Source organism: Centruroides sculpturatus, unplaced genomic scaffold, assembly GCF_000671375.1.
Source record: "Centruroides sculpturatus isolate CEXI.00-Female unplaced genomic scaffold, Cexi_2.0 scaffold846, whole genome shotgun sequence".
Classification (NCBI taxonomy): Eukaryota; Metazoa; Arthropoda; class Arachnida; order Scorpiones; family Buthidae; genus Centruroides; species Centruroides sculpturatus.
The window spans coordinates 32,193-59,178 of record NW_019385321.1 but is presented as its reverse complement, the minus strand read 5'-3'; the positions used below and the strand labels follow the sequence as shown (position 1 = coordinate 59,178).

General features: G+C 27.5%; 1 protein-coding gene across 1 annotated transcript; it reads right to left on the bottom strand.

Annotated features, from left to right (window-relative positions):
- Positions 1-4,840: 4,840 nt before the first annotated feature.
- LOC111637616 (alpha-N-acetylgalactosaminidase-like) lies at positions 4,841-25,580 on the bottom strand. Its single transcript, XM_023383139.1, has 7 exons — positions 25,403-25,580; positions 23,632-23,806; positions 21,681-21,855; positions 19,451-19,545; positions 11,225-11,386; positions 8,628-8,825; positions 4,841-5,253 (listed from the first exon to the last, which is right to left on the bottom strand). Exons 1-7 carry the CDS (start codon positions 25,561-25,563, stop codon positions 4,981-4,983), a joined length of 1,239 nt encoding a protein of 412 aa, XP_023238907.1. The 5' UTR covers positions 25,564-25,580; the 3' UTR covers positions 4,841-4,980.
- Between the last annotated feature and the right edge of the window lie 1,406 nt (positions 25,581-26,986).

Here is a 26,986-nt window from a genome sequence, read left to right as displayed (position 1 = left end):
AATGAAAAATAGGTCTATTTGATTTGATTTTGTTGATGTACAGTATATGCTGTTCTTTTCACGTACTGTACAGTACACTATTCAGTTCGACTTATTGTATCACAAATTCCATAAAATTCGAATGGAATGTTTTTTAAAACACTTTTTCTGTGTTTTAATCATTTTAAGAATCTGATAAAAACCGGAAATTCTAATATTGCAATATTTTTTTCCGAATTTATTGCATTGAAAACTGATTACCTGCACTTTATGACAATCTATATTAATGAATATAATATAGTTATTATTATTACAAGGTATTAATATAAAAACGACATTATTATTATTATTATTGCAATGTCCCGACATATAATCTACCGATTATAATCAATATATAATATATTGTACCCGGCACATTATAGATTATATGTCGGGACTAATTTTCATCCATTTGGGGTAGACTAGATATGCAATAAGATTAATGTAAATGAATAAGAGCGGCATTCCGAGCGATTAATGTGGCTGCGTATTGTTCTGTGAGACCAAGATTGAATCCAGATGGATCACCAAAAATTTTTCGGGTAGTCCTTCGGGATAAGTTCGGTCACGTTCCTCTCCAACCGGCCGCACCATTATAAGCCTGGCCGAACCCATAATGGGCTTGCTAAAGATCTAGTGCCCACAGGGCAGTTACAGGAAAGCGGTTTGTTGGGTGTTAAACTATTAAGATGGGGATGAGAGATGTAAACAGAAAAAGTGAAAACACAAGTTTTACTTTATATAACTAGTTTTATCAAGATTCGACAAAAGAGAAAGTATAGGATAAGAAAAAGTACTTCTTTTAAAAAAATTTTAAATTATTTATTATTAACGTACCGGTATATTTTAATTCATTTGTACCAGAGTATGCTTATAATTTTAAAACGTTATTATAAAAACGGATAATTTTGCACAGAATCAAGAAACTTTTGTGTCGAAAATTATATTCGAACCTTCCGCCATTAAACAAATATACGCATTATACACGTGATAAACGTAACTACGAAAATGAGCTGTGATTGACTGTAGAAAAAACGATTTTCACTTTAGGTAGCAAAATTGGAATTCGCGACAAAAAGCGGAAACATTTCGAGATTCGCGTCAACGAAAATCACCGCAAGTGTGTATCATCTCTAAAACTGATAGATCCGGGATCGAATCTAGCCGAGCAACTTCTGATCTGTCCAACCGACGTCTCTCGTCCCATTGTGGGTCTGGCGAATCCACAATGGATATGATTAAAAAGGTCATCTTAGTTTCTACAGAGCAGTATAATAAGGAAAGATCTGAATTATTCATGACATTTTATGAGTTTATTTATTTTTTACTTTCTGTCCTTTGGGAACTTAAGATCCCTTTTTTCAGGGCCATCGTGAGTTTGGCCAAACCCATTATGGTCCTGAAAAAGGGACGGACCATCCCTGAGGTTTCGACCCGCCCGGATTTATTCCTACGTGGATCGTGAGCTGATGCTATACTGTATCTTACAACTTTCTGACAAAACTGTAAAGATTTACTTCACAGATTTTATTTATTTTCCACACACAACATTAATTTCATAGTCAATTATAATAGAAACACGGACGTGTTTCTTTCGATAGTATTATATTTTATCACCGCAACTAATTTCATAATTGTAAGAAGCATCACCTATGTATATTAATTATGAAATTACTATTATATAAAAAAAGATAAATCATATTTACAAGCCAAATTCCACACAGTTCCAATTGTTTACTTATAAACAAACCTTATAATTTTCTACCGTAAAAATTTATCAAAATTTCTTAATTTCTTGAGACCAGATCCAAATATATCTGCTATGTATTAAATCTATCAATAAAGTAAAGCAAAAATGAACGTAATATATGTGTCTATATGAGCATAGATATGAAAAGTATGTATAGCATCAGGTGTCAAAATTATAATTTTACGATTTGATCTTCGTGAAGACTATTTTTCCGGGTTTCATTCAAACAAATTCCAATTAGCATTACAATTGACAATGCTTTAAGCTTTTCCAAGGAAAAGTTATTATGAAATAATTTATATTTCATTATTAAAAAACAGTAATTTATATTCTTTGTACAAATATCGAATGATCATTTCACAATATAACATATTAAAGCTTTATGAGTTGTAGTCCAATAGTCAATAAAAACTACTGATCATAAGTGACAGTTACATAAACTGATTTTGAATAATAAGTGTTTAAAAAAATGAAAGAAAAAACTTGTGGAAAATTTCCTTAATTTCACAATAATCTGCTTTACAATAGAAATGAATTTGACAAAAAACTAACACAGAAATTAATTTTAAAAAAGTAATTTAAATTTTACGATAGATTTTCCTCTAATACATATCAAAAGTAATTTCACATCTTTGTANCTAGATATAATCTATATAATATAATATAGATATAATATCCTTAAATATACTTTTATATACCAAAAATTCCTTGACTTCTTCCAATGTGGCCCAGAGAACCAAAAAGGTTGGATACCCCCTGTTGTATACAGTAAAATCTGTTTATTGTTATAACTATGAAATTTGCCTACATCAATAACAGACAACCTATTGATCACATTAAGGAGTAAGTAAATAAGATTTTTAAAATGTGTAACTTGAAGACTAATTAAAACTAGTATTATTAATTAATAGCAACTCATCCAGTATGTTTGTCCCCTTTTACTTTTTGAAAGTACATTGAAAGTAAGTCTCTAACAATAGCTAGTATATAATTGAAGTGAGAAATGCCAATTTAAATTACTATATGACCAGAAAATAATAATTAAAAAAATTTCTTTAATTTTTAAAAGAACTGGTTAAGACTGATAACAATAATTGATAATGATTGTGAGACGTTAAATACAAGTTGAAGATGAGAGTGTAAAAACACACTCGGAAATGGCTATGTAACTATAAATAATGATAATGTAATTAGAGTTTCAGTCACAGTTAAGTGAAGTTTTAATTTGTTTTTAGTCATGTCAATTCTAATATTAGATAACTGATAACAATATCTGTAATTATAATAAACAGATAACTTATAATAGCATAAAAGATGTGTAAGCTCTAATATTAGATGTATCAATGTTCCCTTCCATTCTTTTGGAACTGTGTTTTTGTGCGCTAAGAGATTCCTTTCTCACTTCTACACCTGACAGCCAGAGATTCCATAACTTATAATAAGTATATAATTTATATAGTATAAATTTTTGTAAAATAATTTTCATAAAATCAAATATATGCTAATTTAAAACACAATTAATTCAAAGTATAGTAAATATTTATATGTGTTAAGAAAACTAACAATAGTTAATTTTAGTTTCCTTAGTTATATAATAATTACCATTAACATATCGTTACTGATAAAAAGATTCATATTTTTGCTTAAAATATTAATGACTTACTTTTTACAAGAGGTTTTGTTTTATAAAAATGCTTTTTTTACATCTGTTGGTACAACAGATGTAAAAAAAGCATTTTTATAAAACAAAACCTCTTGTAAAAAAGCAATTACCACACTAAACAAAATTATTACTGTGATAGAAGCACAATAATGAATTAGTCATTTAGTATAGTGAGTTTTGTTTTTTTGAAAAACAGACTGACTCATTATTTTGGGAATAGTAAAAAAAAATGAAAATATCATAATGGGAAAATATAATAATTTAGAAAATATCTTTAAATGATGTTCATTGAACAGTATTAATTAATAATATACTAGTTGTATTAAATGAGTATTACAGGTTAGAAGAATTATAATGACACTCCACAATTACATATTATTGTATTCTCTTTAGCATTCAATATGCAATTTGAGAAAATTGATTTGTTATATGCTGAAAGTTTGTACATGTAAAAGTTTTTCCTTGACTAGAACCTTGTATATGTTAAAATTGCTGCTAGCTATTCTTATAAAAATAATGAGTAATTGCACAATGGCATAATATCAGTAATTTTTATATTATTTTCTTTTATTTTATTTATGTCTTGAGGCTTTTCATATTTATTTCATTATTTACCAGGGATGAATATTAATTGGAAAGATATTATATAAAAATATTTAACGTTTTATTAATAAAAATAGTATAGAATTTCATCATATATTTAGCAGAAATAAATATTTTTCAAATAAAATTGTAAATTTATTTTTTCCCACTAATTTAGTTTTACTTATAATAAAAGTATTAATCTGTTTAATAACTTCACATTTTACAAACAAAATGAAATTAAAATTCGAGTGACAAGTAGCTATATGATCATATTGTATACTGGGGGTGTCCAACCCGCGGCCCAATAAATGTGTAAACGAAACTGACAAATGTTTTAATTAATTTATTTATTTATTTATTTCAATGGCATAAGCTCAAAAAAAGTTTCACAAAGCCATAAATCTTTATTCATATTTTATTTTTGAGTGGAAAGGAAATATTTTCAAATACTTGGAGATGTGTGAATGAGGAAGGATTACTAAATAAAGCTAGAGTTGTGACTCAAAGGAGTACAGACCAAAATTCAGGGAAAGTAAGGAAAGGAGAAAAAGGACAAGATAAAAAATAGTGAGAAAGGTTAAATAGATCTGCTTTGCAAATATTGACCCTTAATTTTCCAACCTTTCTCACTTCTTTATCTTTTGTCCTTTCTCTCCTTTCTCCGCATTTGGGTCTATAATCCTGTTTTTTAGTTTGACATAAAAAATATCATTTGGTGCATTGGCTACATTTTGGGCTACATATTATTTATAAATATATTAGTTGAATAAAAATGCACTTTAAAATGGTATTTTGTTGCTTTTTATTAATTAGAGACNTTAGAAAAAATTTCATAGTATTACAAAAAATTCAATATATATATAAAGAATTATTTACATAGCATAGCAAAACATTTTATAATTATCTGTTATATAAGCATTACTAGTAATTAATATAATTTCCAGTAGTTTCACATAAGTTACATCTATTTTTGTACCTTTGCTACAACTACTGAAACACCTGATGGATTAACTTGCACTGTTAGATTATTTTCTGGTTTATAGATTCCTAAAAATTTATGGTCAAATACTTCATAACACTCATATCCAGTTTCATGAGTAAGTCCAATACTATTAAGAACAACTGTAACATTGAGTGGACCTCCTAAACTTCTGCGATTGAAGAAAACTAATGCATGAGAAGTATCTTGTCCTATAGTTGGATTAATAGCTTTTGACCAAATTTCAACATTATTGACCTAAAATTTATAATTAAATTATTTTATTATTGAATGTACATAAAATAAATAATCATTATCATAATCTTAAAGAACTAAAAAATATAGTAAAGGCCCACTAACATGGACTAATAGGAGAGGAATGAAGTTTGCCTGAGTTTACAAAAGTCTGAGTTAGCAGGGTGTTTTCTCTGATAATGTGGAAAACCAGAATGTGGAAATTTAGTACAGTAGTTTGTTATGATTGGCTCTATACAGAAGTTTTACTAAGCTGAAATTATACTGCTAAATTTATTATTACAAGAAATGAACATAAAAAATTTCATGACAGTACAGTATACAACAATGTACAGTCTTTAGTAATACTCATTAATTGTAATTTTAAATTTTATTTTTAAGAAATTTTAAATTACTGTTTTGAAAAAATTCATCTGAGTTATGTGAAGTCTAAATTGGTGGGGTTTACTATATTCCAATAACTTAATAAAAAATAACTAGTAAATTTTATTAAATTTCACAATACATTGCAATATTTAACCAGAAAATGTTTAAATATTGTGGAACTGAAATCAGTCCAAACCTTCAAATATACAGATTTACTTCATACATTATTTATCTGAACTTCTTAAAATTAACTTACTTTGTAATTAAGTTATTATTTTTTTTAAATTATTACAAAAAATTTTTAAACATAATAATTACAAAATAATTTTCACTGTAATTCCTTTATTAAGAGCTATTTATCATTCATTAAATTATAAAAAAAATTACTATTAATTTTAATATATACAAGAGTAATTTTCTAAAACAACTCAAATAAACAGAAGTGAAGAGTCCACATCAAATATATATTTCAAAAAGATTTTTCTGTCTATGCATATTTGATAGAACATACAATTCTGAGATCAATTTCTGGATCAATTTTTATGCTTTTTTGAAAAAGAAATCAGAAGAGATTGGCTCATGTGACCACCAACATGTATTTGACATCAATTATTTCTTCCTCTGGGAATATCCTAAAGTTCAAATGTACTACTCACCATAAATTATATGTTCTAAGATTTGAAAACATCATCCATGTGAAGAAAGAATCACATATAAGCAAGTGTGATTCTTTTTGAAATTTAAATACAGAATAGATATTACAAGTAACAAAGAGATTGAAGTTAAAATGTAATAAAATATGAAAAAAAAATACTTTTGAACTATTCTTTCAAGTAAAAACAATACTTGTAATTCTGTTTATTTTCTCAATAACACTATTTTAAAATCTACTTTCTTTTAGAAGTTATGTATTTTCATATCTATAAAAAATAAAACAAACATTGTAACTTAGAATAGATTATATGCTATTAAAACATAAAAAAAACAACATCTGTAATCTTGTTGTAAAGCTTGGTTAATAATAATATATTACAGCATACAGTATATAATATGTAATGGATAACTCAAGTTTGTTTAATGGTCAATAAAAGAGGATTTTAAAAAATGTCTTATGTTACTTAATTTTCAACTTGAAGACAACACAACATAGAATAAGGTGCAATGTGGTTCTATGATACTTTATTACGATATCATTAAAATGAAAATTCATTGTTGAATCAAATCAGATTCTTATTAAGCAAAAACCATAAATAACTAACTGTTTTCTAATCTGTGTTCAATTTATTTCTTTAATAGAAAGTTTATGAAAAAATAATGTATCTCCAATTGTTCAATAATTTTTTGATCAGTGACATCTCAAATAATTATTATTTGAATCTTCAGAGATACTGAACCATTTACTGTATTACTGTATCCATTCAAAAAATTTTCAAATTCTATGGACTCGGAGATTTTGACCAAATTATATAAAACCTTAAAACAGGGGTGTCCAACCTTTTTGTTCTTCTGGGCCACATTAAAAGAAGTCATGGAGTTTTGGGCCAAAAGTATATATAATATATTTGTGACCCAATCCTTAAATATACAAGTATATTTAAGGATTAACATGTCTAGATTATAGTAATAAGCATTAAAACTTTATCACGAACAAGGATATTTTAAAAAATCATTTCTACAGACACTTTCAATTTTTACTTAGAAATAGATAAATTCATTTATTATAAAGGAAACAAACAAAAATTTATTTGAAAAACACAAATATTTGTTTTATTTGGGTCTCTAATTAATAAAAAACGATGAAACACCATTTTAAAGTGCATTTTTATTCGACTAATATATTTATAAATAATATGTAGCCCAGAAAGTATCCAATGCACGAAATGATAATTTTTACGCCAAACTGAAAAAAGGGTAGCCAAATCTTTCAATGGTCTTTCAATGCTGGAAAGAATATTAAATAACGCTGGAGTTGGAACTCAAAGGATTATAGACCCAAATTTGAGAAAAGGAGAGAAAAGACAAAAGATAAAAAGTAGTGAGAAAGGTTAAATAGACCTTCTGTTATGCAAATATTGACCCTTAATTTTCCAACCTTCCTCACTACTTTTTATCTTTTGGCCTTTCTCTCCTTTTCTCAAATTTGGGTCTATAATCCTTTGAGTCACAACTTCAGCTTTATTTAGTATTCCTTCGTCATTCACAAATCACCAAGTATTTGAAAATATTTCCTTTTCACTCAAAAATAAAATATGTATAAAAGTTTACAGCTTTGTGAAATTTCTTTTTTGAGTTTATGCCATTGAAATAAGTAAACGAAAAAAAAAATAAAAGAATTTGTCGGTTTTGTTTACACGTTTATTGGGCTGCATTGGAACTTGCTTTGAGCCGCATGCAGCCCGTGGGCCGCGGGTTGGATACCCCTGCCTTAAAATTTTATTTATAACAGCACCAAATTAATAAGTTGATATAGAAAAAATTTCTTTAAAAAATTTTAGCTAAAATTTTTTTTCCTGTATATAAATCTATAATCATCAAGAACATTAAAAATGTAACAAATCTCTATTTAAAATTACAACAATAGTTCCATTACAGGGACTGGTCCCTATTTTAAACATATTTAATAATTATAAGTAGATCCTTAGTAATATATTAAATTTTAATTCTGAAAAAGTATAAGGGGCTGTCTGAAATATCTGTGCCAATGATCAATTTAAAATTGTTAGGAGAAAACAAGATATGTTTCACAATTTTCTTACAGTTATTCTGATATTAATCTATAAAATTACAGAAAAATGCAACAAAATTTGTCAATATTAATTTATTAAACTATGAGAAGAAGATTAAAGTTACAATTTTTAAAATATATTTTAAAATAATATTTTTAATATAACAGACCTTTTAAATACTTTCATAAAAGAAGATAAAATTATATTTATATATTGAACAAATAATGAGTATTTTGTTAAATTTAACTCTTTGTTTGATATCGGAAAAAAATTTAATGAACTTACTGAAAGTAATTTTTTTCCCATTGTTCCTAATAAATCTTGATTTATGGCAATGAGATCTTTATTCAAAAGAATCTTTTTAAATTCTGGTTTAAGTTTTCTTAAATCATTTGACATCAATAAGGGTGCAGACATTATTGACCATAAAGCCATCTGTGCTTTTGATTCATCATAACTTAATCCAAAGTTACCTATAACTAACTGAAATATAAAATAAATAAAAATAATTTAAGTTTCAATTTTTTCATATTCAAATATTTTACATAACAATATTATGCCATCTTATAAAAACATTTTTTATTTTTATTTTGTAAAAACAAATATCCCCTTATAACAGAATAGTTAGGTTCTGAAAAAGGACCATGTTATATGAAACAAAGGACTAGTACAAAACATAAGGTTAGGTTTCAAAAGTTAGCAAAAGTATACTATTCTTTTTTTGCAATTAAGAAAAATATGTTTATTAAAGCAATAAATAATTAATTAACAATCACAGTCAAGTTTTGCATGTTGATATTAATTTTTTCTTCACTGCTAAACCCTATTAAATGGTGAAATTTTCTTTTTGGCAAAATATCATCATTGTCTGAGCTTTTCTGTTGATCTTAAGCTAAAGTATCAGCAACATCTTGATTTTTTTCTACTTTTTTTCATAAAATTTGATATTTTCATTTGCTTGCATTTGTCTAAGAGATCTTTAAAAATTTACTCTTATGTAGTAACTTTTAATTTAATTTATAAAAACAAAACACAATGACAGTCTTTCAAGTTCATTTAGAGCACTATCACCAATAACAATGACACCTCATTTATAGGAAAGCTAGAACAGAATCTAGGACAAGGGGAAAAAAAATTGTAGAAATCAGTTCTCGTTAAAGAAAACTGGGCAAACAGCACATACAACATTGAAAATTTCAAGACGACATGCATACTTGCTTGAATAAAAAAATATTAAATGACAGTGTTTTCACTTAAAAATTGTGATTTTTTGTATGGGATGTCTCCAATTCTCAAACAGCGTTAGATCAAAACCATGTTGTACAAGGGATACCTGTATTCATTTACATTATTCAAGTACAGTGGGGCATTCATTCCAGGAGGCCATTGAAAATCTGAACTAATTTATCCCATTGGAAATAATGGAAAGTGAATTGATCCATTCCCAGACCCTAAACAATACCCATTTCAATAAACTTAAAATAGCAAATACACAAAACTTAAGGTAAAAATAACACAATTAAATGTCCTAATAATCAATTAAAAAATGAGAACAATAAATAAAATGTATAATAAAATGAAAATTGCATTTATTAATACTAATCACACACCGTCGACTTCTGCATCTTAAACATGGTCACCAGATATCTACCATATGTGTATTGCTTTCTTGAATTAGTATGAGGGCTATTTTTTAAATAACGTCCATTTGAGAATAAGAGTGAGAGTGATGTGCAATTGCAGCAGTGTGCATGAGCATCTATTCCCAGCATGCTTTGAGCATGTTTAGACACCATTTGCAGCCATATCGTCTGTCTGTGTGCTGAGGTGTAGAAGTTTATAATGTTTAAGAAAATTGTGTCATCTGCTGAGATATGATTTCAGCACAAAAGATCATGACAACTGTCTTTTGGGACAGGAAAGGATTTTGTTAGTGGATTTTAAGCCAAGAGACACAACAATCAATTATGATGCATATTGTGTGACCTTGAGAAAACTGGCGTGCCTTACAAAACAAGTGCAATGGCCTACTGTCTTCCGACAGCAGGCGGCAGATTTCTTTGAAATCAGAATTCAAAAAATTGTTGAGTGGTATAACAAATGTTTGAACAAAAATGGAAATCATGTAGAAAAGTAGATAAAAGTATGTAGAATATGGAAAAAAAATATATTTTAATGATATTTACAGTATTTACAGTATTTTTCTTCTTATTAAAAACCAGAGCTTATTTTAAAAATATCCTTCATATTATAAATTCATATATTTAATATTTCCTCTTTAAATTATGAAATATCAGTAAAGATAAGTAAATTTCTAGAAATTTTCATAAAAAATATTGTCACATTAAAAATAAATTGATAAGTTTGATAAACAAAAAATGAATAATTAATTTAAGTACATCAGTAAGTAAATAAATAGAAATAATCATTGACCCAACATTGTACATATATAAATTATGTTATGTTAAATTTACGTCAAACACCAGCTGATTAAATATAAGTCTAATGATTAATACATAAAATATTTAATAAACAGACATTACTAACAAAATTTAATCTTAACTTATTAACCTTTGAATGATCAATATTTATATTTAATTCTAATTTATTAAATGACAAAGTTTAAAAATTTTACTGCTTTTTTAATTCTCAATAATGTCTTTCATAGAAGAAAACTAGTTATAATAATGGTAATGTTGACAAAAATTTACAGAATAAAAATTGTTTGAATTTAAACTTATTTAAAGCACAGTTTATAAAAGTATAAGTCACAATCTAAGCATTCTTTTATGATATATTTAAAATATATCATAAAATAAGATTTAGACCTTTTATATACAATATTTGTTATAAATAAATAGTAAAGCATTTAAAAACACTACCATATCGGGATCATTCCAATGCCCTTTTCCAGCTGCTGCTCTGAGTACATCTTGTTCTTTGGCATAATAATCAATTATGGACAAAACACTCTGCCATGAATCACTAATATCATCAAAATTGCGCCATATATTGCAGTTTTCTGCAATTTTTGTGTAATTAGGCTGAAAATATTTAAATATTTAAATTATCAATAATGCAAAGCTTTTAATTTTACAATGTCATATTAAAAATTAAAAAAGTATAAAAGAACAATTAACATATATAAAATACTTATAAGTTTTAAAAATAATCAATAAAAACTAACATGATTAAAAATAATTTCCATATGTACAGAGTGTTAACAAAAGCATTTAATATTTATACAGTAGATAGTACATGCCATACTCAATTAAAAAAAAACCTTAATAAACAATAACTCAAAAATTCAACTATATGTAAGATATTAACAATTTTGTGTTAGTTTCATGACTGACTTATTGGCTTCTACATATTGTATGCAACATAAAAAAAAAGAGAAAAATCTTGCTAAATATTTACCTCAGTTTACAGGAAGGTATACATGTCTTCTTTTCATTTTCATGCATGCTTGGCATCATTATGTTAGAGTAATTGCTAAGATTTTTTTACTCAGTTTGGTTTGTACTATCTACTGTATAAATGCAGACTTTAACATCCTGTATAGCTTGTAATAATAAATATAAAACTTGATGTATTTTTTTTTATTATGCAACCATATTCAAAATAATTAAGTCATTACATTTAATTTTGATAAAAAAAAAAAAGCTGGAAAGTTTTTAATTAAGAGAGTAGCATGTTGTTATTTCATGATTTTTCTATATAACAATTTGACAATTTATGTATTGAAGAATAAAATTAATTAATTCTATTGTTAGTTTTCTGACATTTTAACGATCTTCATAGCTGTTAAAACAAGGGGATGCTTCATCCTGATTTTCTGACTACTTGTCATATGTCTATTACTTATTTAATTGTGTTGAAATGTGTTGAAATAGAAACACACCTTGTGTTAGTGAATCAAAAAACTTATTTAATTATAATTTCATTAATGTTACAAATTAACCTCAGTATCATTACTGTTACAAATTAGATTGAATAAAATCAATTTTGTATTTATAAGTTTATAAAATACAAAAGTTAAATTTTATTATATCCAGATTCTTATGTATTCTGTCAAGATGAAAGAAATTATTCAATAAGTTAGAAATATACTTATTCAAGAAATATGATGGTCATTCAACATTATTTAATTCATTTATAACTATGTTAAATTTATAAAAAAATTAATATTAAATCATTATGTGTAAGTTTAATGTATGCTTTTATTATAATTATATTTTATCTTTTTTTTTTTTTATACTTCCAAGTGGAGATAATTAACATCTATGTCAATAAAACTGAATTAAATTTCACAATAAAAATATTAAAAGTATTACAAGTCAATTTCTAATGTACAGTAAAACCTGTCTATGGCGACCACCCACGGTTCCTTCAAAAAGTGGTCTTTTAGGCAGGTGGTCGTCCAATACAGGTGGTGCTGTAATACCGTATTTACGTACGTATTTTGCGCACTTTTTAGCCATTTCTACTAAGCAAAACTCGAGGTGAGCAAAAATAAGCGAATTTTTTCAACGATAGGGCTATATTGGTATTGTATTTTATTCTTATCGGATAACCCGATTTACAGGAGTCGTCATGATATTATAAGACAGATTTAACACCAATATTTTAAAGATTAATACAATACTCGCATTTTCTCGATTATAATGCACACTTTCTTTTTTCCGACTTAATTAATTCGACTCGGTTCTTTTCGTTCGCTCCTCAGTTACGTGTATTACGTCATCAATATACAAGCGCGTCCTATCTCTCCATCACTTTGCTTTTGGTTTTCGTTAGTTTAATCTTATTTTAACTTTAAAAATACTGTATTTTTTAATATTTAATATTTTCTTAATTAATTAAGTACAATAAGAAAAATTATTAATTAATAATAAAACGATTTTATTATTTTTTCTCATTATACGATTTCATTACAATCGCGGAATCGAAAAAGGAAGTAAAACTGATTTTTGCATTAATGCGTTTATTGTTTTTTGAATATTTTGCCTGCGAAAATTACTTGGATATTATTTTTCTAAAAATATCGTGGAAATAAGGTAGGTTGATACAGAAACTATTTATCGCACGTGTACTGTATATGAGCTTCAAAATAAATAAATAAAAATAGATTTTATCAAACGATGAGATCAGCCGATTAATTGTATCGTGTACAATATTTTACACCCCCAAGGAAAATACTGTAGGTCTAGGGTAAAATAAATTTTGTTTTCCCACAGTTAAACTTCGCCGCTAATTGCTGTTGTGATAACTTTAATACGATCTTCTAACGACAGCACTTTGCATTTCGGACATTTTCCAACAAACTGAAATGAATTTCCTTTGTTGCTAGACTAATTTATTAACACCTGCACCTAATTTCAAGGGTGGGAGAAGTGCCCGGGATGGGTTCGAACGAGAGTTTAGACTAATTCATTATATTAGGAGGTGGAAACGTTGTTGAGATGGGTTCTTACAATAGTTTAGACCAGATACATTCGCGAAAGTGGTCGCTTATTACAGGTGTTGTATGTTGTTTCGGACCAAAAATCGATGCCCGCGGTCGCGTTACACAGGTGGTCGTTTAATACAGGTAACTTATACGAAGACTCTATGGATAAACTATTCCGTGCCAGAAATTTTTGCCCGTTTTGGCAGGTGCCCGTCGAATGCAGGTGGTCGCCTAAGCAGTTTTCACTGTATTGAATTTCATAATTTTCACATACAAATTTATTAAGTAAATTGTATAAAATAAATCTTGTTTTATCAAAATCAACATACTAAGCTAACAATTGTTTTATCATCATGTTTAAAAAACTTCTGTAGTATAGATGAATATAGGTTACCTACTTCAATTAAATTTGTCTGAATCAGCTCATTTTAGATTCACTGATATGTTGTGTCACACAGTGAGTAGAGTTTGCAGTCCAGCAATACTAAATTTTGTAAAAATATTTTGTAATATTTATATCTATTTTTATTACAGATGACACAAAAACTATAAAGTACAAAATACACAATTTGTATTTATTTGTAATATTGCAATTTATTATAATTATTACAAGATTAATTAATATTATGTTTTTCACCCATAAAAGAAACAATTTCTCAATTATTTTTTCCAAAACTGTTTTCTTTTAATATAAATTAGTGTCATTTATGTTAAAAAAAACAATCTTAGAAAAAATAGTCACTAGTGAAAAGATATACAATGTTACAAGAAATTTGATATTGCTTCTTCAATATTAGTTGCAATTTTAAAAGATTATGAAAGAATTGAAGAAAGATTAAAGAGTGAACCTTGGGACATTCAATAAAGTTCAAAATGTTTTATATGATGTCATCAATAAAACTGCTTTTTCATTGTTACAAAATGTTCAAAAAGAAGTCTCAATTAATGGTCTAATAATATGCAAAGAAGCATTAAATTCTGAGAAACTTTCAAAACCTGATAGTTATCCAATAAGCATTTAATGGCTCAATTGATTTTGAGTTTAATATGAGACAGCTTATGGAACAATATGTGGAAAAGAAAACAACATATCACAAGATCTAGTTAGCAAATGATGTGCTAATGATATTAAAAAAAAATCACTGAATACAATATCAACATTTTTAATGCTAATGAGACAGTGAATTTTATAAGTTACTTTTACATCATAAACTTACTGTTATAGGAGATTAATGAAATGGACAGAGAAAAAAAATCAACTGTATTATTTTGCTACAAGATTTTTAAAATATAAAAACTGAAAACACACTATTGGAAGACATGTAAATCCATGAAAGTTTTAAGAATGCTGTTTGCATGATAATTGAAACTTTCCTGTGATTATCAAGCAAATAAATATACTGTAGAGCATTGATTATCCAAATACCTATTAACTGAAACATCGATTAACTAAAAGTGTTCCAGTCGGCAAATTCAAATTTCTGCTAGTGCTGTGGCACTACAATATTTGGCTATGTCTTGGGCTACTCCAATATTATTTTTGTTGGTGTGCGTGTTTTAGCTGGCAGCCCTGGTGCGACCATATTGTATCGTTAAAAATTATTGCTTTATTCTGCACAAACAAAATAAACATATTGAAATATATAAAAACAAAAAAAAAAAATTATATTTCGGAAGTTAATCTAGTATTAAAAACGTTCTGATTCATACATGTCAAGAGGGTACTTAAGGATGCACCAGTATTTGAATGAGGCTTTTTTTTTCACATTGTGAGCTATATTCTAGGACCTTGCATCGTGAGTGGTGTGTTTTGCTTCAGTTCATCAGAGAATATAGCCCAAGCAGCTGACATTTCCAGATAAACCCAAGAAAAAGAAAGAGTTTTGCTTGTTTTGTGTGGTGTTTTTCTGAGGACTGTGTGTCGTGCTGAATTGGAATGTTTTTGATACTAGATTAACTTCCGAAATATAATTTTTTTTGTTTTTATATTTTTCAATATATTTATTTTGTTTGTGCAAAATAAAGAAATAATTTTTAACGATACAATAACCATGATTATTATTTTAAAAAACTTTTGTTAGGCTTAACATCGACGAAAATCCAACACAAAGCGACACACAACAGAGAAAAATTTCAACATGGGATAGGTTAATATATTTTATCATACATGATCAGTTATCCGAACAACCCTAGTCCCTAATTGCTTTGGATAATTAATGCTCTACTGTATTCAGGTGAAATGTAATATTTAATGAATGGCTAAAACTTTTCAAATAAAAAGATAAAAAATTCTTCTCTTGACTGATAACTATTCAGCATATAATTTTGGTATGTGAATTTAAATCAAATTCAAAAGACTGTAGTGATATTATGAAGTTTAGAGATAAAAATCAAGTCAAATTTCTATCTCCAAATTGCAGAGTATCTCTGCACTTTTTGGATTTAGAAAGTTTATATGCAGTCAAAATTCAAAAGAAAACTTAAAACTTCTTGTTAAGGAATTATTTTTGGCTTCTTTAATTAAATATGGTAACAAGTTTCATTCATTTTCCAGACAGTCAAAATACAGGGTGTACATAAAAGAATATAGCAGTTTGAATTCATTATAGTATCATGGATCTGAAAATTCCCATAAATGTGAATGAGACTCCCCAAAAGTTAGTGTTTTCTGTGCTGTTTCACAACAACAAGTTTATGGGCCTTTCTTTTTTGCTGAAGCTACCGTAACAGGAGTGGCTTATTTGGATATGCTCCAAGAATGGCTATTTTCCCAACTGCAAGATGAACCAAGTAAGTTCATTTGGCAACAAGAAGGCACACCTCCACATTGGCATCACTTTGTATGAGATTGGTTGAATGATGATGTCACTGACCAATGGATTGGTCACCATGGACTCAATGACAGGGCTTATCTCATGTGGCCTCCAAGATTACTCAATTTCACCCCCTGCAATTTTTTTCTTTGGGGTTTTGTAAAGGACTGAGTCTACGTGCCCCCACTGCCTACTAATCTGCCCGAGTTGAGACACAGGATTGAGAAGCTGTTGCTACTATCACTCAAGAAATGCTGGTTAAGGTATGGGAGGAATTAGCCTACAGATTGGATGTGTCACGTGAAAAACAAAGCTCATATTGAACACTTATAAAGTAAACTAGAGATGTTACTCTTTTTTTTCACATTTGGTTTGTTATTCTTTGTTACATTTAAAGTGCAATTAAACACCTTTAAAGCTGCTATATTCTTTTATGTACACCGTGCACATTACAGAAGGCAATTTATCAAAAATCTATTGCTAAAATTAGTGTCAGAAGAAAATAAAATATTAAAGAAACAAGTAACATGGTTGTTATGCATAATGATCAATAATAAAATGTTAGAAGGCCTCAATCCTTACAAACAATGGTCTCAAATTACAAACAACTGCAATATATAATTATAATGGAAGTAAAATGTGAAATGAAATTCTGTAGTTACTATCATAGAAGTTCAAGACACAGTTAATTAGTGGTATGGTGCTTATATAAAAGCACAGTTTAACTGCAAGCAAATTAGAAGACTAAGAAATTATTGAAAATGTATATTTATGTTTGTCTCCTGTAGAAATAACATTTACAAGTGATGAGGAAAAACAAATCAACTGATGAGAGTATTTCACTTCCAAAAGCTTTAAACAGTCTGAAAAAATTCACAAATATTGTCCTTTTTTTGGTGTCCTAGAAAATATCTTTAGCAGTTAAACAATGTAGATTATTACTTTTAATAATGTTAGTAAAAAATATGATACAGATGAAATTATGATTTCTAGTTTGAATTCCTTCCTGCCTGTTCTTGAGAGTTTTTTCATTTTCCTGTTCCTGAATCCCAAGAAAAGTTGGTCAGAAAAGTGGGAAATTTGGTTCCTAGAACCTGGTAATATCCACAATAGGAAATAAATGTATTACTCACAATGTATCTTTTAGACATTTTTCCTATTTATCATTATGTAAACTTACACTGTGTTACAATATTACCTGTCTCCAGAAATGCTTGCATATCAGAATTAGATAACACATGACCAGCTAATTTTACTTATTGTAATTCAAGCACATTTGATCATGGAGAAGAGAAAACAGTTTGTATTTACACAAAAAAATATTTATTTTCACTACCCAGGATTTGACTACAGTCATCTTCAGGTAAACTAATTAAAGAAATCTAAGGTAGCTTACCTTAATATGACATTAAGTAATATCCTGGGTTTTAAAAATAAATATTTCTCTGTGTAAACACAAACTGTTTCTACTCTCCACAATGAATTGTTTTCACAAAGTGACAACTGATATTACCAACCACATTCAATCAGTTTGCAGCTGATGTTTGTGATGTACTTACAGTAGAACCTTGTTATTTCAAAACTCAAGGGACCAAAAAAAACATGACATCAGATTATTTAAATTTTTTTTTAATCAAAGTTTTTGTAATTCTCAAATAAAATTATGACATTATCTTATATAAATTTTACCCATTCATTTACAAATGTGTTAATGTTACAAGTTATTACTTAGTAGTAATTAAAGCATACAATTGTAGTGTGGCAACAAGAATGGGAGCATATCCCAGAGCAGCACATTTCCCGGCAGTTCTTCCCAGACGTAGCAAGATGCCTCAGCTTGAAATGGGTCCACCCTCAACACCAGATGTCACAGCTGCTCTCAGAACATGGTAAATTCAATGTATACTTACATCGGTTTCTACACAGCGACACTGACTGCTGTCCAAACTGCGATGTGCGTGATGGAGTAAGGCATTATCTTTTGTCTTGCCCACTGCTGGAGGACATAAGGAACGAGCTCAAACTTTACGTGGAAGAAGATAATCTCAATTGGCCGTGTAAGCTGGAAATTTTAGTGTCGAGTAAAAAGTACTTTTCCCTTTTTCAAAGGATGGTCAAGCTTTACTTTAACAGAACATTAATACATTGATAAACGTTTTTTCTCACTTTTATTTACCGCATGACTCCTGACATCAGAATTTTATATCTACGTGTATTTTGATTTCTTTTCTTTTACGCTCACTGTCGGTTTTCCTGCTCGGCATGTCACCTCTATGTACACACTGTATATATTCATCCCGACTGTGCCTAGCGGTGTCGGGCATAATAAAGTTTATTTTGTCTGTCTGTAATTAAAGCTATTTTGAAAAAACCATCAGTTGGCATTTACTTAATGAAAACAATGAAAATGTAACCAAATTACATTCAAAGCAAGACCTGAAAATAATGCACAAAAGAAGCTTAGCTACTATTACAGATCATCAATGAAAATTAAATATAAAAGATTATTATGAGAATTCTCAGGAAATACAATTTCCCATTCTTGATTCCCAAAGGTTCCAAAATGTTGGAAATTTGGAAACCCTAGCTGAAATAACAAACTTCTTAATGAAAAAATAATATTTTTGTAATGATTACTAGCATTTGTATGACTGTTTTCAAATAATGAGTTGATTAATTGCTTTTTTTTCTTTATCATAGTTTGTTACACTGAAATTTTGTTATAAGTTATGTTCAAAACAGCTTCATTACAACAGGATTTAACCTCTATTATTTTGTTTTAATATTATATTCATTTGGATATAAAAATATAGAATTATTATTATAAGAAAATATTATCTTACACTCATTCCTGATGCTTGTTGATAATCAGGCCAACTGCAAGAAAATAAGATTGGTCTTCCAGTATGATTTAAAGCAGCTGTTACTTGAGGATAAGCTATATATAAAATACATAATTTAAAAATTTTTCAAATTTAAATAAAAAAAGCTAAATATTAAACATTTAGAAATAAAACAAATACAGCAAATCTTCACTTATAATGTCATAATTTCTGAGAACTTAAGTGAAACAATATTTAACCAAAATAATTACACCATAGACTAAATGATATAAATGACGTATAATTTAGTTAATATTATTCTAATTATAGATCATGTTTGGAACTCCAGCATTTATTTTCTATCTCATAGAGTTAATTTTAAGGTTTATAATGAAAATCCAATGACAATAATTGTAAATTACAAATGTATTTCTATCTTTCCTGAATGACATAAAGTTAAGTAAGAACTTGCTGCTCAGTAGAAACTTGGAGTATATTCATAAAGTTAAACAAGTTTAACAAGAATGATATCATCATTATTCTTATCTTCATTATATTTTTTTTATACTTTTTTTATACTAGATATTTTGACCAATTTGTTTACAACAAAATGGCTATTTCTAAAATCAAATTAATGAATGTTACTAATGCAGTCATAACTGAAATATTTTTCTTAAATTGCTTCAGATGGATAGATTTTGTATCATTTCCCATTTTAATCCACAATTTAAACACTCAAGTAGATTTAAAAACATCAATATTGCTGGGTGCTATTTTTTTCACAAAGTAAACAAACTCTTTCCTTCATGAATTTTGTTAGAGTGTTGTTTGAAACATCACCAACTTCGAGCATGTGCACTGAGTGAAATTTGTACTTTATGACAAATTGATTAGTAATGCATTTAACTCATTTGATTACAAAGATACCCATAATTATTCAAACTTGATGAAACCAGGGGTCTTTCAGATAAACAAAATTTTGGATAATCTAGAAACTTGTTTTTGTGTTTTGGTACAACAACAAGCACATCATCAAGACTGAGAAGTTTGTCTGCTATTCAGAGATACAATACATGCTGGTGGCTATACTGTATCAGTATATTTTAACCTGGTCACCATATAGTGACAAATAAGATGGATTATGAAAACACCAAATTTGCATTAGGAATGTGAATATAACGAAAAGTATATGTAGCATATATAATTAAAAAATATATATATATATCATTTATTTTTCAGCTATTAAAATCTCATTTTAATTGAATCTCATTCAAATGTTGAGTTATGAAGGTGATTTGCTATCCATTTCAAGGAGTGGGAAATATATTTGGAATTGTTACATTTATAAACATCATTTATGATCTAATAAAAATCGATACAGGGATTTGTCTTATTTGTAGTTATCAAGTAGGTGTAACTTTTCGAACATTTTTGCTTTTTTCAGACTGATTTATTAAAAAATTACACTTTACCCACCATAAAGCTGTTAAAACAGTTATAACAACAGCATTTGTTTGATGAAAGTTCAAAGGTTGTGTTATGAAAACACTTTGCCAACCACTTCAAAATGTGTGAAGATATTCAGTTTTCTCACATTTATGATCTTAAGTTTCTTTTTTATTACTACTATAATATGGTTCTTGTCAAATAAATGGTTATAGTTTTTTGGTATAATAAGCTTAATTCCAACAGGAAGACAGAAGTTTAATAACATTAATATGTATAACGATAAATGGTCATTGACAACTTAACTAGATTTAACTTCTGTAACAGATAAAGAATATTGTTCAACTTCTTATAACATGCCCTCTTCCCCTATTCCTATTTTAAGCCTGTCTTTATTTGGTTATGGCCAACTTGGCCTATGTAGCCCTTGTGCAATAAAACACCAACCAACCAACCTTTATTTGGTGCTTATGGTCAAAATTCATCATCTGAAAGAGTATTTGAACCGATTCTTTGTTTTTGTTCTAAAATTTTCGTACATAATTTTTTCAGAATATTGAAGGCAGGTCATTGCATTTTCATAAAGTTGGTTATGGACAATGGTGTCCATTATTTAGAGTGTTTGCTATTTAGAGGTAAATATAATAGATGTCCTATTTGAAGGGTCTGGGTAAAATGTCCATTAAGTAGAGGTGTCTGCTATTTGGGAGTGTCCATTAATGGAGGTTTCACTGTATTTGCGTTTTTCATAAAAACTTCATTCATGCAAATTTATAATTCTAAACAAAGAATTAAAATTACATACTTTTATCCATACTTTTTGGATCAGCATAACAACCATCTAATTTTAACATATCTACTCCCCATTTTGCAAATGTTTGAGCATCAATATCAAAATGGCCTGCACTTCCTGGATACCCTCCACATGTCTCTGTGCCAATATCTTCATAAATTCCAAGTTTTAATCCTTTAGAATGAACCTATATAAAAAATATAAAAGATTCATCTTTCTGAGTTTTAAGTTTTAAATCAATGTTTTTTAATAAACATAAAATACCTAAAAAGAGTTTTAAAAATGTATATGAAAATAAATATTCAGAATAAAAAACCTTTTTAGTTTATTTTGTTTCCTGAAAGGAATTTTAAAAATAAATATTGTTTTTATTTATTTTTGAAAATTTATTTATTCAGTTTATTAAAATAAACTGAAAATTTTGTTCTTATTACATGAAATTTAAAATATTCATTACTTAGGATGCAATCCTCACATAATTTCAAAATTCACTGCATTGTGGTATAAAATTAATATTTATTGTTTTGTTATTATACAGTAAACTCTACTTATTATAATCATTGATATTGTTATTGGTCATTTAACAATACTATATTAGCTGTTGTTAAAATTAGCAGATAAACAATACTGAATAAATTATACCTTTTTAAATTATACAATGTTAATAAATCAAAAACAATTTTTTTAGTATTACTTTAATGACTCAGAGAAATTAACACTTTCAGTAAAAAAGTTACCATTGTCAGGCAAAAAAAAAAAAACACAACAAGGATTAAGTATAAAAATTTATAAAATAGTATACAGTATATGCTGCTTATTGTAAATATTTTAGGATTTGCCTAAACTGTTAAAAATACACCATTTAATGTTATCAGTTGGTTACTATTATCAGTTCAGGCAAATCCCACAAGTTTGGCTTTTAAAAAAAAAAAAAACAAAGATTATTTTGTTTGTGCTCAATTAAAAAAGTCAATGAAAATAAATGTAAACAACTGTAAATAAGTACAGGAAATCCTCATTAGCTTGAAATTCAGGGAACAAAATAATCATGACTTTGAATTATTGAATTTTGAATTATCCAAGATTTACATATTTATGTATATGCCAAATGCCACATAACTGATGTAATTTATTAAGCAAATGGAATATGGCTACCTATACAAAATGTTATTTTTATTATTTAATAATAACATAAAGAAACAGCACGTTTCCAGTGAGAACTTTGCAAGTTGCCAGATAGGTTTCATAAAAGTAAAACCAAATTCCTCGAAATGTAGCCCAAATTATTTTTAAAGTGGCCCAAAAAGTAGTAAGTCATTCAAATCTAATAGCCTAGAGCCCTAAAAATATATCAATTTGCTACTTGTAGCCCAATCTTGCAATTCCAAAAACCAACCATGTTTTATGAAATAAGAGAAAAAAAAATATTCCATGGGTAACACCCAAAAATGTGTTTCTGTAAAAGCAAAGACATATTCTCCTGATTAAAGTTGTTCTTGGTCTATTGTTCTCTTATAGCATGGAGGTACTTCAATGTAAACAAATCAGTTAACATACAAAGTAGCTGTATTTCGAACAAACCGAATTCCTTAATGTATAAATCTCTACATCTCTTCCTGGAACAAAAGTACAGTTACAAACTAATGGGATTGTGAACTATCTGAATTTGAATTAATGAGGATTTCCTGTATCTATATTATTTCTGTTTTCAAAAATGATATAGATACTTATTTAGAAAAAATAATTATATATAGTTTTTACAAAGTTTATCAATATAAAACTTTCAAAGAAATATGACTACAATGTAGCCATAATGCATAAACAACAGTAATCAATATTTTGAGAAATTTTATAAAGAAATTTGGGATATTTTGTTAAATGCAATCATTGTATCTAAAAATCTTAATAATCCACAATAGTTTTCATAAAGATGTTTAATACATTTAAAAAAAGTTTAACTTACATAATCAGCAAGAGCTTGGATTCCATGAGGAAATCGATCAGGATCAGCTACTAATTGAGAATTAGCATCTCGTTCCTTACTCATCCAACAATCATCAATATTAACATATTCATAACCAGCTTCTTTAAAGCCATCTGATGCAAGACGGTCAGCCATTTCCATATACAATGATTCACTAAAATTACACTTATATTTTTTAAAATATTCAAGTTTAAAAAAATATAATTAAAATTAATTATTATTGAATAGAAATAAGAGAAAAATGTTCTAAATTAGCAAATAAACAATATATATTAAAAAATTAAAATACATGTTTATTCTTAAAAACTAAAAGCTATACAAACAAATTATTTAACATTAAAATGAATCCAAACAAAAATCTTTTAGGATTCAATTTCCCAATCAACTAAGCTAATAAAATAATAAGGTAAGTAGCTAGGTAAGATATGGCTACTAAAATTAGTAAGGTAGCAGAACAACTACCTCATAACTGTTAGTATTAACTATCATTAGCATAAACATTTAATTTAGTTAACTTTAACATCTGTCTTTTTAACTTTAATATTCTAAAAAATTGAATTTTATCATGCAATAATTGAATGCATCTTAAATATAATCAGTTACTGAATTTTGTTATACTTACTCAGTTATAGAATGATTTAAAATTACATAGTCAGTTTATATAATTTAAATTTAAAAATTAATTTTTTCTTAATTACTGAAATTGTAAAACAAATAAATAAAATTAATTACTAGTGAAATAGTGAAATTGATTTTTAATCTTTTATTTTCATAACTTATACAAAATTTGACCTTAATATACTTAACAAGTGAATAATAGTGATTTTATATATTAAATATACGAATTTATAATATTAATTAGAATCTCTTAATATTTATCTAATCACATACTTATTGCTATTATTTACTCAATTTATTAAGTATTTATAATTATATATATAATATTTCTTGCATATCTTGGATATTTCAACTTTTTGACAGATAAAACAATCATAAATGTTAAAGTGGTTACACTGTTTTTATTTCTTTGTTTTTGTTCTTTTCCTTGTGGATACTAAGAGGATCCTGTTCTCCCATACTCATCACAGGTTCAGCCAAATTCACAATGGGGCAATGGATGATGGATGGAGCCCAACATATCTGAAAATACCATTCATAAAAAAACTGTTGGGTTGGCTCATCCAGATTGATCCCAGATTACCAGAGCAATAAGCTGACACTTAACCATCACAGTCACTCAAACATAAATTACACTATGTTAATTGCTCAGTGAAAACAATAATACTAATATAAAATAACAATAACATTATGCTAAAATCCAAAATTAAAACTGGAAGAGATAACTTGTAAAATGAGAATCATTCACCTTTTCCAGCAAGAGGGTTTATGGGAAAGAATTTTGGAAGTTTGTAGGTTTAAACTTGAGGCAGGTTTATAAAATAAACCAAAAATGTTGTTCCGTAAACCATTTTGCTGGAAAAGTGTGAATGGTTTTCATTTTACAAACAATAACATCCTAAAATTTGATTAACATCTCTTATTAATAAATGTAAAAATACTTAGTAAGCAATCAATTATTACATCATTGACAATTGTCTTTTAATTAACATATCAATTATGATAAAATAACAAACTTTTGAGCTATTGAACAATGGATTACAAAAAAGTACTTTACATTTTATATTATACAGACTGTGATTATACTTCACTAATAAAACTTAATTTTACTTAGTAAACTTAAACGTTTTACCTGATGCAGTTATAAGGATCTTCTTTACAATCAACATTACAAAGAAATCGTGCCCAAGATAACCATCCCATTGGGGGTGTTATAGCTAAACCATTATTTAAGCATCCAATAAAAGGAATAATGCAAAGGATAGCAATGGAAATTTGAAATAGCCAAATCATATTTCTTAATCTGAAATAAAAATTCAAATAATAAATATTATGAAACTATCCAAATTACAAACTAAATCTTCTACCATAAGCTGGGGTTTTTATAAATTATCTATAAAAAAACACACTTTTTCATACATTTCCAGTAGGATACTTCTTTGTAGTTCTAACAAACATTTTTGGCTTGATTTACAGGCCTTCTTCAGGTTAGAAGCCGTTCCAATTAGAAGTTATGCTGCTAATAAATTGAGTAACTATAAAACAACATAACTCCTAATTGGAATGGCATCTAACCCAAAGAAAGCCTGTAAATCAAGCCAAAAATATTTGTTAGAACTATAAAGAAGTATCCTACTGGAGATATATGAAAAAATGTGTTTTTTATATATTATCCAAATTACTTTTCTTATTAAAATCTATATTTCATTATAGTTCAATATCAAAGTTTTAATTAACATTTATGAGATTTTAAAAATATTTCTTTAAATGTAATTAATATTAACTTAAAATTCTAAGAAATTCATATCCAAATAATTATCATAATTAGTAAGATAATAGAAAATATTAATTAAAGCATATAATATGCAGCTATTGCGTGATATATTTATGTCACACAATATTTATGAAAATGGACATTGTGAATTCAATACAAAGGAGGAACTAACAATGCCATACAGACTTTATGGGAGAACTTGGATAAAAGTTTTAAAATCCCTTGTAGCATCCATGATGGACAGATTATTGCAAGTGCTACTTAAGGAAGGTGTAGTAATTGATTTTTAATGCTGTAAGGAGTCAAAGTCTGATTGTTATTTTATGTTTTGGGCATTATTTTTAGTTGTTGTCATTTTCTTTTTGGTATTTTCTGTTGATGTTTTTATGTTTTAAGGATGGAAACTCCCAAGAAATCCTCAAAATATACTAAATTCAAAATTAAGATCAATGAATATTTATTTACATAAGTGACTGATCCCATAATGCATCAATATGTAAATAGGGTAGTGTGGAATTACACTTGTAAGCAGATAAAAAAATGACACATCCATTCAACTGTGTGGTATAGCTCCCAAAAGCAACTTTCCTTGAATTGAATTGTCTGGCATTCTTTTTGGTGAAGCAGTTAAGTCATAAGAGGTATATTTCTTGCTTTTGAACTTTATTTGGAAATTTAGTTAATTGTACGTCCCACACTGGGAAAAAGAATTTCTCTTATTGATTGATTGTATTTTTTTGTTTGTACATAATTGATCTTGACTTGTTTTGAATATTTGAAATATATATTTATTACTAACTATTTGTTTATCATTGTTNCACTGGATTGGTCACCATGGACTCAATGACAGGGCTTATCTCATGTGGCCTCCAAGATTACTCAATTTCACCCCCTGCAATTTTTTTCTTTGGGGTTTTGTAAAGGACTGAGTCTACGTGCCCC